A 14,100-nucleotide genomic window follows, 5' to 3' on the forward strand; every position below is an offset into this window, starting at 1 on the left:
CTGAAGAGGACATCTCTCCTAGACTTTCGTTTCGCAATGAGGGAATTCCCTATTAGGAAAAAGGAAGGGAGGTGGTATCTTTGAGGGGTAAAGAGTTTGTGAAAGAGTCTTCCACTGTAAGAAAAATAGAAAAAAAAAGTAGGGAGAGAGGGAAGAAGACAGAAGTATGAAGTTTCAAGAATTAGAATAGGAACCTAACTTATTTTCTACATTTCCCCAGGGAAATAGCAGGATACAAAGAAAAACGGCCTAGCCACATGATAAACCCAAGAGGCTGATCCTTCACTCCAGGGATCCAGGCCTCAGCAAAGATTTTACGTAAAAGTATAGCACAGGCTCAACTGAGGCATCTCCCTCCAAGGAACCATCCAGGCTTGCTCAATCATCATACTGCTAGTGTAGAGTACAGCCTGAAGATCCAGAGAAGCCTTGGTGAATATCCTGCTATCTACAGGACTCTCCAGGGATCTTTTGTAACACAGTTTGGTGAGAGGTGGGAGGAACATGAGCCCCAATTTAATAATTGATAGTGACTTCACCATGAAGGGGAACTGGAGTCTGATTTAAATTTTACTTCAAAAATAAAGAAATGTGACATTTCTTCATGCTATATCACATCTGATACATTTATGCTTTGTAATGGTAAAGACAATGAGGGTTAAACAAATAAAAACCTGTTATAACAGTATGAAAGGTAAAATAAAAGAAATATAAAATTATATATTTGTATCTGCATCTGAATTAAATTTTATTAAATTCCATAGAGTAAACAGTATGTGATATAGTCCCACTGATGTTTATGATGTCTTGACCTCGTAAGTTTTACCACTCTGCATCACCAATGGCTTTTGCAAATACATAGTCTTTCCCTCCAAAACACATAACACCATCTTTCAAATAGAATTTCCATTTGTTCTTGCTTCGATGAATCTGGAGGGAGAAAAATAGTCTAAATTAATTAAATTTAGAAGTTAAAAGATCATTTATATTTCTTTGCATAGCCCATGGGACTATTCTTTCCCTAAGTTGGGACTTCTTTAAAAATAAGACCTCCTCAAAACAGTTTATTCACTGATTCAGCAAATAGTTGAGTTCCTATGTGTCTACTATTATCTTAGGCACTGGAGATGTACTGGTTTTTTAAAAAGGAAAATGTATATATATATATATATATATATATATATATATATATATATATATACACACACTTTTTTAGAGCAAAAAAACAATTTCTGTCTTTGAAGAGTTTATATTTCAGTAAGGATGGAAGAAATGAACATAATAAATACATAAACTATATAGAATATTAAAAGGTGGTAAGTGGGAGTTTCCATTGTAGTTTCAGGGTAACGAACCCAACTAGTATCCACAAGGATGCAGGTTCAATCCCTGGCCTCGCTCAGAGTGTTAAGGATCCACTGTTACCCTGAGCTACAGTTCCAATTCAACCCCTAGCCTTGGAATTTACATATGCCATGGGTACGGCCCTAAAAATACAAAAAAAAAAAAAAAAGGTGGTTAAGCGTTATGAAAAAATATATCAGGAAAAGGAATATCACAAACACAGAGGTGAGGTTACAATTTTAAATAGAAGAGTCAGGGTGGGCCTGACTTGTGAGGGAACATTTGAGCAAAGACTTGGAAAGAAGATACTGACTAGAGAACATTCCAGGCCAAGGGCACAGAAGTCCTGAGGAGGGGCCTGGATTGCTCAAGAAGAGCAAAGAGTTCAGTACGTCTGCAAAGGAATAAACAGAGAGGATGTAGTTAATATTATTAGGAATGAAGAAAAAAAAGTGATGTTTCATTTCGAAGATTAAAGTCACAGTCATACACTGAGCAAGGTCAGAAAACACAGTTTATAATCTATCAGATTCTACTGGCTGTTCTTGGGATTCAATCAATCAGCCTGATACACACAAAATCAAAAACTAGAAAATTCTACTAACTTAAGAGGTAAGAAATAATACAATCAATGTGAATTCCGGGTAAACCAAAAGTGACTATTTAAAAACGTATGATCTGAAACAAGAGTAAAAATTAAACCTAGTTATTGACTGCAAATATTCAAATAGAGAGTCAAATCAAGTACTAGCCTATGGCTAGTACACAGATGCATTTTATGATGTTTAAGAAAATACAAAGGACAAACCCCCTACTTGTGTGGGGGAAAAAGTCATAATGACGAAAAATTTCTTCTCTGAGTCAACTCCCAAATTTTCACTTGCACTTATCTTTTTTTTTAATGGCCACACCCATAGCTTATGGAAGTTCCCAGGGCCTAGGATTGAATCCAAGCCACAGCTACAATAACACCAGATCCTTTAACCCACTGCACCAGGCTAGGGATCAAACCCGCACCTCTGCAGCAACCCAAACCGCTGCAGTCAGATTCTTAAGCCACTGAGTGCAGGAATTCCTCACTTGTACTTATTTTAAGTCTTCAGGAACATAACAGTGACAACAGAATCCTTAAGTCAACACAGATGATAAAATCTGACCAGAATTAGGAGAAGAATAACAGCAGCAACAAATTCACCCCAGTAGCTTTATCAAGTGACCACTTTATTCTAGAAATGCAACAATAGTTCAATATCAGGAATTTATTATTATAAAAACTATATTACCAGACATAAGGAAACAAATCTCATAATCACCTCCAATGATGTTGAAAAAGCTTTTTCATAAAATTCATGCATTTTAAATTTTTTTAACTCAAAATAAGAAAGATTATGTCCTACAAACACAAACACACACACACACACACACACACACACACCTACCTCAACCCAAAAGCCACGACTTAGTGTTTAGTGGGAAAAATCCTGAAAGTGTTCCCACTTAAGTCAGTACATAGACAATACCACCCACTATTATCCAACTTTCCACTCCAGAGGTACTACCCAATACAATTAGACAAAAGGCAAGTACAATGGTACTAGCCAACATAATCCGACAAGAGGAAAGAACTAGAGATATAAAAATTAGAAAAAATGAAATAAATTTGCTGATACAATGACTGGATGTCTAAAAACATAAGATAATCAATTTACAATGACTAAGTAAGAATTCAGGGAGCTTCTGTTGTGGCGCAGCAGAAACAAATCCAACTAGGAACCATGAGGTTTTGGGCTCAATCCCTGGCCTCGCTCAGTGGTTTAAGGATCCAGTGTTGCAGTGAGCTGTGGTGTAGGTCACAGATGCAGCTCAGATCTGGCATTGCTGTGGCTCTGGCCGTGGCCCGCAGCAACAGCTCTGATTAGACCCCTAGCCTGGGAACCTCCATATGCCGCAGGTGTGGCCCTAGAAAAAGAAAAGACAAAAAAAAAAAAAAGATTTCAGTACTAATGTAAAATTTAATACACAGAAATTCACAGCCTTCACATATACAAGCAATAGCTAAAAGATGTAAAGGAAGAGCCCAATTACACACAGTAACAAAAGGGATAACATAGCTAGAATAAATTTTAAAATACTTGATCTACTGACACTGTTCTTCCCCGCCCCCCCACTTTTTTTTCCTTTTCTTTTTTTCTTTTTAGGGCCACACCTGTGGTATATGGAAGCTCCCAGGCTAGGGGTCAAATCGGAGCTGCAGCTGTGGGCCTATGCCACATCTGCAACCTACACCACAGCTTGTGGCAATGCCAGGTCCCTAATCCAATGAGTGAGGCCAGGGATCAAACCCACATCCTCATGGATACTAGTAGGATTCTTAACCTGCTGAGCCACAACAGGAACTCTCTACTGGCATCATTCAATGCCCTATCCTCTTTGAAATAGTTTCCTCAGTTGGCTTCTAGAACATTCCTGGCTTTCCATATGACTCTTTAGACACACCTTAGCTTTCTTTACTGATTCCTCCTTCTTTCTCACCTCTCAGTTTTACAGTGTAACAGGACTGTTTTCTGTTTGTTTGTTTGTTTGTTTGTTTGTTTGTTTGTTTTGGTACCAGGACTCTTCTTTCTGCTTATAGTCACTCTCCTGGTAATCTGATCTAACTCCCCAAAATGTATCTACCTCACACCTCTCCCTTCAACTCAAGATTCTCATTCAATTGCTTCAGAACCTCTCCCTGAATGTCCAGTAAACACTCCAAACAAGTTTAAAATGAGGACATTGATATACTCTCTCCCAAACCTCCCAGTCTTCCCCATCTCAGTGGGGAACGGCCACTCATTCTCATTCAGGTCAAAAATCTTATAGACAATCCTTACACCTCCTACTCATGCCACATACCCAGATCCCTCAGTAAATATTAGTTCTACCTACAAAGCAAATTCATATTCCAACCACTTCTACCACTTCCACTACTACAGTTACCTTTGTCTAAGCCACCGTCCTCTCTCATTTAGATTAATATGTCCCATGATTAATTCCCTATTTTCACCCATATCCCACTTTATCTACTCTAACCAGGGTAGCCAGAGTGGCCCTGTTAAAAATACAAGCCACATATCATTTCTATGCTCAAAACTCTCCAATGACTCCCCATTCAAAAATAATGTCCTCAAAATGGACTATAAGATCCTACTCTTCCCCTCACATACTGCTCTGGTCTCATTGTTCCCTGAACACTCAGGTACTCTTCTACCTTAGGACATAGATATTTATTGTTCCCTGGTCTGATATAATTACATCCAAATATCCTCATGGTTCATTCTCCTACTCCCTTTAGATTTTTATCCTATCATGCTCTCAGTAAGACCTCTCCTGGACATGACATTCAAAATTGCAACCTGTTCCTCCTTAACATCATTAAAACACCAAATTTTATTAATTTAATGTGCTTTCAATAAAAACATCAGCAGGGTTTGTTTTGAACCAGACAAGCTTATTCTTAAGTCAATACAGAGAAATAAACAAGAATATCCAGGAAAAGTCTGGAAAAGAATACGGTGAAGAAGTAGTACCCTCCCAGATATTAAAAACCTCAATAATTAAATCAATGCAGCACAGGCTAATGGACAAACCAATGGAACAAAACAGAAAGTCAAGAGGTATACTCAAAATATAGAAATTTAGTCAATAATGAAGGAATCATTCTCCTAACAGTGGAGACAAAACAGACTTTCCAATAAGCAATGTTAGGAAAACTGCTGCCACTTGGGGAAAAAAGTTAGAACCATATGTCACATTCTATACCAAGATAAATACTCCCAATCAATTAGCACTTATATTTTTTAAAAGAAACCAAAAAAATACCAGAAGACAACATGCATGAATCCCTTTAAAATCCCAAGGTAAGAAAGAACTTTCTATTTATGATTCAAAATTCAGAAGCCATAAAAATAAAGGCTGAAAAATTCAGTATGAAAGAAAAGGCACTGAAAGCAAACAACTGAGGAAAAAGTATTTCTGCACATACCAAGGGCTAATCTCCCCAAAATAATACAGAGCTCCCAGAAATGAATAAATTGACCAGCAAGCTAATTTTTTAAAACATAGACAAAAGTTATGAACAAGAATTTCACATAAAGGTAAATACAAATGGCTCATAAACACACGAAAATTTAAAATTTCACCAAGGTACCATTTTTCGTCTTTCATAACAGCAAAGAATCCAAATGTTTTATTACATTCCCCTGGCAAGGCTGCAGGAAAAGAAGTACTCTCAAACATTGTAATAGGAATACAAACTGGAATATCCCCTAGAGAGCATTTTGACAATATCTAACCAAATACATTTTCCCTTTGACCCAGTAATCCCACTTCTGGAGATTGATTTAACAAATAAAATTGTACACATATGAAATGTTTTGTGTACATGGTCATTCAGCAGAAATAACTGAAAAATAACTCAAATATTCATCACCAGGGGACTGGTTAAGTAAATTTTAGTAATTCCACAATGAAATATTATACAATTATAAAAATATTAGCACAAAGCTCTCCAAGATATATTGTCAATCTCCTTAAAAGACAGGTGCAAAATACAATGTTGTCTATGCTGCCTTTTTAGGCTTTACTTAAATAAAGAGACCCTAAATATATTAACTATACTAAAAAATGAACAAAAAACAAAACAAAAAACCCTAGTTCTTCTCAAAGTTTAATGACCATGCAAATCACCTAGGAGTCCTATTAAAATGCACATACTGACAATCTACAGAATGGGAGAAAATAGTTGCAAATGATGCAACTGACAACGGCTTAATCTCCAAAATATACAAACAACTCATATAACTCAGGTGAAAAAAAAAAAATTCGAAAAATGGGCCAAAGACCTAAATAGACATTTTGCCAAAGAAAACATATGGATGGCCAACCAGCATTGCTCAATGCTCAACATCACTAATTATTAGAGAAATGCAAATCCAAACTACAATGAGATACCACTTCACACTGGTCAGAATGGCCACCATTAGTAAGTCTACAAATAACAAATGCTGGAGAGGGTGTAGAGAAAAGAGAACCCTCCTACGCTGTTGATAGAAATGTAAATTGGTACAACCACTATGGAAAACAGTATGAGGTACCTCAGAAAACTAAATATAGAACTCCTATATGATCCAGCAATCCCACTCCTGGGCATATATCCAAACAAAACTTTCCTTGAAAAAGACGCATGTACCCATACATTCATTGCAGCACTATTCACAATAGCCAAGACATGGAAACAACCTAAATGTCCATCAACAGGTGAATGGATTAAGAAGCTGTGGTACATATACACAATGGAATACTAATCAGCCATTAAAAAGAACCAAATAATGCCATCTGCACCAACTTGAATGGAACTAGAGACTGTCATACTAAGAGAAGTAAGTCAGAAAGGCAAGGACAAATACCATATGATATCGCATATCTGAAATATAATATATAGCACAAATGAACCAATCTACAGAAAAGAAACAAACTCATGGACTTAGAGAACAGACTTGTGGTTGCCAAGGGGGGAGGGAGTGGGATGGACTGGAATTTGGGGTTAGTAGATGCAAACTATTGCATTTGGAGTGGATAAGCAATGAGGTCCTGCTGTATAGCACAGGGAACTATATCCAATCACTTGCGATGGAACATGATGGAGGACAACGTGAGAAAAAGAATGTGTATATATGTATAACTGGGTCACTCTGCTGTACAGCAGAAATTGCCAGAACACTGTAAATCAACTGTAATTTAAAAAAAATTTTTTTTAAGTGAAACCGGAAAAAAATGCACACCAGGACTCTGGGGTAAGAGTCAAAATTCCTCATTTTGAATACTCTCCAGGGGAACTAATGCTACTAGCCTTCACAACGCACTAAATAGTAAAGCTCTTACAAGACTACTACTGATGTTTGCCAATTTACTTGAGTCTAATTATATTTAATACTTCTTGAAACAAGTCAACTAGTACCCCTACTAGGAAGTTAATTCTCATAAAAATGCACTGTAACAGTGGTCCCCCTACCCCCCACTTTAATCATAGATATAGTCTCTTTGCTAGCTATCTTCTGACTTCATTACTCCTTTCAAAAACTTTTCAGTGATTCTCCAGTGTCTGGGTTTCCATTAAAATGTTTAGCACTGTTTTTAAAATATTCACTAATTAGAGTGCCCTCAAAGAACTAGATTTGTTAACACTATATAATATCACTCTTTCTATCTACACCACATGCTGTTGTAAGAAGCAAAAGACAACATATGAGAAAATACTTTGAAAAATATAAAGCACTATGTATTAATTACAAGCTACTTCCCACAATGGAGTACAACAAAGGCTACTATATCCATAACGGTCTAGAAAAATTCTTTGTGACTCTATGCAATTTAGTGCCTTATAGTGCAACACACTGTTTACAGAAGCTAATACACTGTTTATAAGGAACCAAAATAAGTTTTAAACTAAGACCAATCCCTTTTCTATTACCTATTCCTTCTTATGCTTATGTTCATCAGCATCTAAATTGTCATTTTCTATCTATAAAAAACATTATAGAGAGAAAACAATCTTATTTTTAGAGAAGAGAATTTATTTTTACAGCAATTCAAAATACTATCCATTGTCCCCTCAAGTATATAGAAATTGTTACTGAAAAAAAGTCAAGAATATAAATATTCACTAGTCATCAGGGAAATGCAAATCAAAACCATGAGATACCACCTCACACCCACTAAGATGGCTAGAATCAAAAAGTTATGGAGTTCACGTCGTGGCGCAGCAGAAACGAATCCGACTAGGAACCATGAGGTTGCTGGTTTGATCACTGGCCTCACTCAGTGGGTTAAGGATGCAGTGTTGCAGTGAGCTGTGGTGTAGGTCACAGACATTGCTCGGATCTAGCATTGATGTGGCTCTGGCATAGGCTGGCCGCAACAGCTCCAATTAGACCCCTAGCCTGGGAACCTCCATATGCCAGGGGTGCAGCCCTAAAAGGATGAACGACCGAAAAAAAAAAGTCATAACACATGTTAGTGAGAATGTGAAGCAATCTAAATCCTTATACACCACTGATGGGAATAAAAAATGGTGCAGCCACTTTGGAAAATAGCGTGGTAGTCTGTCTTATTATCATATGACACAGAAACACCACTCCTAGGTACATACCTAAAGAAATGAAAATAACATTTCACAAAAAACATGTACAGGAATATTTACAGCAGCATTATTCATCACAGCCAAAGGTGGAAATAACTCAAATATCCCTCAACACATGAATGAATACACAAAAAATGTTATATCCATTCAATGGACTAGTAGTATTCATCAACAAAAAAGGAATAAAAGAAGTGTTATAAGCTATGATATGGATGAATCTTGAAACACTGAAGTTAAAAAGAAGTCATAAAAGACCACATATTACCTGATTTCTTTCATATAAATCTCTGAAATAGGGAAATATAAAATGACAGAAAGTGTATTAGTGGTTCCTTCCTACTGGGGATGGGAGGAAATGGAGCAATGTGGGGATGGGTACTAAAGGGTATGGGCTTTTTTTCTGAGGCGATGAAAATTTTCCAAAATTGATGATGTTAATGGTTGCGCATATCCATAAATATACCAAAAAAAACATTGAGTTGTACAATATTTTAAATGTACACCTTGCAATGAGATTCTGCTGTACTGCCCAAGGAACTATATCTGATCATTTGTGATGGAATATGATGCAGGATAATATGAAAAAAATAATGTATAGATATGTATAACTGGGCCATTTGTCTGTACAGCATAAACTGACAGAATACTGTAAATCAACTATGATAAAAAAATTAAAAAATAAAGTGTATAATTCAACTTGTTTTGTATAGTATGTGAATTATATATTTAAAATGCTTAAAAATGTAAATATGAATGAGGGACAAAAAACCGACCAGTTTACTATATAATCGCAGTTATAGTATTTAAAAAAATTTTTAAAGCAGTATTACATTTTAGTTACTAAAGTTTAATTGCTACTAACTTAATTTCTAGGCGTCAAACCTGAGAGACACCTTCAACTCCTCCTTACCAATCACTTTCTAATGTCCAACTAACCACCAAGTCCCAATGATTTTTCCATCATAATCCCTAACTCTTCCCTGTTCTATGCTGCCATTGTTGGTCTGGGCTCTGTTACTTTACCCGCAATCTCTGTTCTTCTTCTCTCTGTTCTTCTTCTTATCTGGCTCTTCCAAATTAGCAAACAATGCCAGTTCTTAAACCCAATTACAACTGTCTCTATGTCATCCTCAGAAGGCTAATGTCCATCATCAAGTCAAGTAAGAATTTCTCCTTCCAGGATTCTGGATTTTCTAATCTGCTCCCACCTCTGTCCCAACCCAGCCTCATTTCCTAATACAATCAAAAGAAAACACTTCATTCAAGGCAGAGCTTCACTGTCCCTTATACTTTCTACATGGGTTCATTTCTCTGCCTTTTATCAAGCTATTCTACTCTGAATGCCTACTCTCCACACTTATCTATGTGCTACAAATCATTCAAGACCTATTTCAAAGCCTCACATCACCCATGATAGATTTGTGAGAACTCCAACTACAATTGATTTCCTGCATTTCCTAGCCACTTTTAGGACTTACTGTCTGTGCCACATATCTTAGCATTTGATTTACATGCTACTCATCTCAGCATTTAATTTATATGCCCTGAATTTCAGTATTTGATTTACCTGTCACATATTTTAGCTTTTGATTTACCTACCATCTTATTTTATGCCATTCCATTATTCTATACAGAAACATCTTGCTTCATTAAGACGGTAACCTCCTTAAGATAAGGACTACCATGTTTTAGGTATCACTGAGACCACACTGCACAATGTTAGACCCAAAATACACCCCAAAAATTTACAACATTAATTACTTTGAGATGAATTTAACTAAATAACTCATAATCGTATTTCCCATTATTTTCCGTATCTTTCTACTATAGTGCAATTAATAAACCCCAAGTCTAAAAGGTGAAAACAGTACCTTGTCATACTGACAGACAATTACATTATCCGTGTCAAACAGGTCTGGCACATCCTGCTCACTAACATCATCTCCAGAATCTAAAGGGTCCTAAAGATAAAAGATAGTCACATTAAGGAATTGCATGATGCTCTGAATTTTTTACAGATAGAGGGCCAAATTCTGTCTCTCCAAGTACACAGAATAGTATTGTACTTAAAAGTCAAACAACATGAGTTTGAATCCCAGTACAGCCACTCAATAACCACAAGACTTTAGGCAAGTTACTAGAAATCCTCATATCTCAGTTTCCTCATTTGCAAAATAAGGACAGTGATGAGACCCATAGGGCAGTAATAGTGTTAAAAAAAATGTAGGAGTTCCCATCGTGGCGCATTGGTTAACGAATCCGACTAGGAACCATGAGGTTGCGGGTTCGGTCCCTGCCCTTGCTCAGTGGGTTAACGATCCGGCGTTGTGTGAGCTGTGGTGTAGGTTGCATATGCGGCTTGGATCCCACGTTGCTGTGGCTCTGGCGTAGGCCGGTGGCTATGGCTCCGATTCGACCCCTAACCTGGGAACCTCCATATGCCGCAGGGGCGGCCCAAGAAATAGCAAAAAGACAAAAAAAAAATTTAAAAGTTTAAAAAATAAAAAAAATGTAAGGCAGATAAGATTTAGTATGGTACCAACCATATATGTAACACCACCATAAACAATAATTAATATTGCTTACATGATTTTTTTTTTTTTTTGCTTTTTAGGGCCGCAACTGTAGCATATGGAAGTTCCCAGGCTAGAGGTTGAATTCGAGTTGCAGCTGCCGACCTACACTACAGCCACCACAAGGAGGGACCCAAGCCACCGAAAGGAGGGAGTCTGCAACCTACACCACAGCTCACAGCAATGTTGGATCCTTAACCCACTGAGTGAGGCCAGGGATCAAACCCACATACTCATGGATACTAGTTGGGCTCGTTACTGCTGAGCCACAATGGGAACTCCCTACATGCTTCTTAGTCACATTCCACAAAGGTTTACTGCGTTTATTAGGATCAGAGAAAATACAATATGCTCTACCCTGACTGCCTTCTCTACCTCCACTCTTAACCCTTAAGCTTCCCACTATCTCTAGTTAAGACCAACAAATATAGCAGCGGATTCCTAACTACTTAATACTGATTTAAATTACAGTTTAAGATTTAAAGTTTTTGTTTGTTTGCTTTTTTTTTTTTTTTATCTTTTTGTCCTTGTTAGGGCCACACCTGTGGCATATGGAGGTTCCCAGGCTGGGGGTCTAATCAGAGCTGTAGCCGTTGGCCTATATCACAGCCACAGCAACACCAGATCCAAGCCACGTCTGCAACCTACACCACAGCTCAGGGCAACGCCAGATCCTTAACCCACTGAGCGAGGCCAGGGATCGAATCCACAACCTCATGGTTCCTAGTTGGACTCGTTTCTGCTGCGCCACAATGGGAACTCCAAGATTTAAAGTTTAAATTCTAGTATACAAACAAGTCTCACTTTAAAGACTAAAGACAAGATTAATCTTAATTATTATTTTTCTTGGTTCCAAAGTATACTAAAGTACAAGTGTTACAGATTTTAAAAAGTTTCAACTCAAAAGTTATTCTCACCTCTTCCACAAGGTCTATTTGGGGGTCTTCATTATCACTACTGTTGGCAGTTGAATCTTCATTTGATATACTGCCAGCTTCTTCTTCAAGTACCTTCAGGTCTCCTGCATCAATAATCCCTAGAAATTCATTCTCATCCACATCTCTTGTACTTCCTATTTCATCAGTGGAAGATGTATCTCCGGTTCCATCTATCTGAATTATCTCATTAATATCATTATCAGTTACCTGAATGCTTAAATCAATCTGAGAGTTAGAATCCTAAAAAAAGAAAGAAATATAATAAAAGTTTTTTAGGTCAAACAATGTGTATAAAACACCAAAGATGCATAATACAAAATTACTTAAACATTTCAAAAGTGGCCACTTAAAACATATTTCTTTCCTTTATGATTCCTGATTTTAAATTTTAGAACTCTTCTAGCATTTCTAGGTAATATGGGAATGACTTTTAAGTTGTAAATAAAGTAAACCCACTTATAGTCATACACAGACAGAAAATGAGTTGATTGCTTTCATATAATATTAACCAGTTCTTATATATACTACTTTAAATTTATATAACACCTATTATATTACATTTTAACAATTTTAATTTAAACAATAATTCAATCAAGTAGAAAGGACAAGTGATATCATGCTCAATGGATAAGTAAAAAACATAAAGCACTGTACTAACTAGAATAAACCAAACACTCGGAGTTCCCCTCATGGCTCAGTGGTTAATGAATCCGACTAGGAACCATGAGGTTGCGGGTTCAATCCCTGGCCTCGCTCAGTGGGTTAAGGATCCAGCGTTGCTGTGAGCTGTGGTGTAGATTGCAGACGCGGCTCGGATCCCATGCTGCTGTGGCTCTGGCGTAGGCTGGTGGCTACAGCTCCGATTAGACCCCTAGCCTGGGAACCTCCATATGCCACAGGAAGCAGCCCTAGAAAAAGAAAAAATAAATAAATAAATGAATGAATAAATAAATAAACAAACCAAACACAAAAAGACAAATACAAATCTTAACAGACAGAACTGAAAAGAGAAATAGACAAATCCACAATTATAATTGGACAATTCAACATTCCTCTCTCAGTAATCAATACAAAAAGTAAACTGAAATTCTGTAAGAATATAGAAGACCTGAATAATACACTCAACCAACTGAACCCAATTGGCACTTATAGTTAACAGTATTAGTAATTAAGGAAGGGATGTCACCATAGATCCCAAGGATATTAAAAGGAAAATGAAAGGGTTTTATATCATTTGAGCTGCTATAACAAAATACCATAGGCTAAGTGGCTTATTAACAATAAAAAATTATTTTTCAAAGTTGTAGAGGCTGGGAAGTCCAAAATCAAGACGCCAGTAGATTCATTATCTGGTGAGAGCCCACTTTCTGCTTCACAGATGATGACTTTTCACTGTCTTCAATATGGTAAAGGCACTAGGGAGCCCTATGGGGTCTCTTTTAAGGCAGCTAATCCCATTAATGAAAGCTCCACCCTCATGACCTAATCACCTCCCAAAGGCCCCACCTCCTAATTACCACCACCTTTGGGGGTTAGGATTTGAACATACAAATTTGGGGGTTTCATAAACAGACTGATTTAAGTCAATTTGCAAAAATTACATGGCTATATAGTAACAATAAATAATTAGAAACTGAAATTTTAAAACATTACTATTTAAAGCAGCAAGAGAAAAGCAACTCATCACATACAAGGGATCTTCAGTGAGATAACAAGCAGATTTCTCACCAGAAACTTTGAAAGCCAAAAGCCAGTGGTATGATCTGTATTTAAAGTGTTGAGAGAAAAGACTGAACTGAGAATTCTTTATCTGGGAAACTGTCTTGTAAATAAGGCATTTCCAGATAAAAGTTCAAGAAGTTTATTACCACTAGATCTACCTACAATAAATACTAAAGAGTCCTTTAAATTGACATGAAGGAAGTCAGACAGTAACCTGAAGCCACACAAAAATAAGTTCTCTGATAAGGGTAAATGCAATGACAAATATAAAAACCAGTATTATCATAATTTTAGTTTATCTACTTTTTATTCCTCTATGAGATGTAAGAATCAAAAGCATAAA

General features: G+C 36.8%; 1 protein-coding gene across 2 annotated transcripts in view; it reads right to left on the reverse strand.

The window, feature by feature from the left end:
- Window positions 1-723: 723 nt before the first annotated feature.
- The window catches only part of GTF2A1L (general transcription factor IIA subunit 1 like), a 58,788-nt gene continuing 45,411 nt past the window's right edge, over window positions 724-14,100 (reverse strand). For both annotated transcript variants that reach the window (XM_047782118.1, XM_047782119.1), the window contains 3 exons: window positions 12,015-12,275; window positions 10,396-10,485; window positions 724-930 (listed from right to left, as the gene is read on the reverse strand). In XM_047782118.1, the coding sequence (XP_047638074.1) occupies window positions 823-930; window positions 10,396-10,485; window positions 12,015-12,275 (459 nt within the window). In that variant the 3' untranslated portion in view covers window positions 724-822. The remainder of the gene's footprint in view (window positions 931-10,395; window positions 10,486-12,014; window positions 12,276-14,100) is intronic.

Source organism: Phacochoerus africanus, chromosome 5 (assembly GCF_016906955.1).
Source record: "Phacochoerus africanus isolate WHEZ1 chromosome 5, ROS_Pafr_v1, whole genome shotgun sequence".
NCBI lineage: Eukaryota > Metazoa > Chordata > Mammalia > Artiodactyla > Suidae > Phacochoerus > Phacochoerus africanus.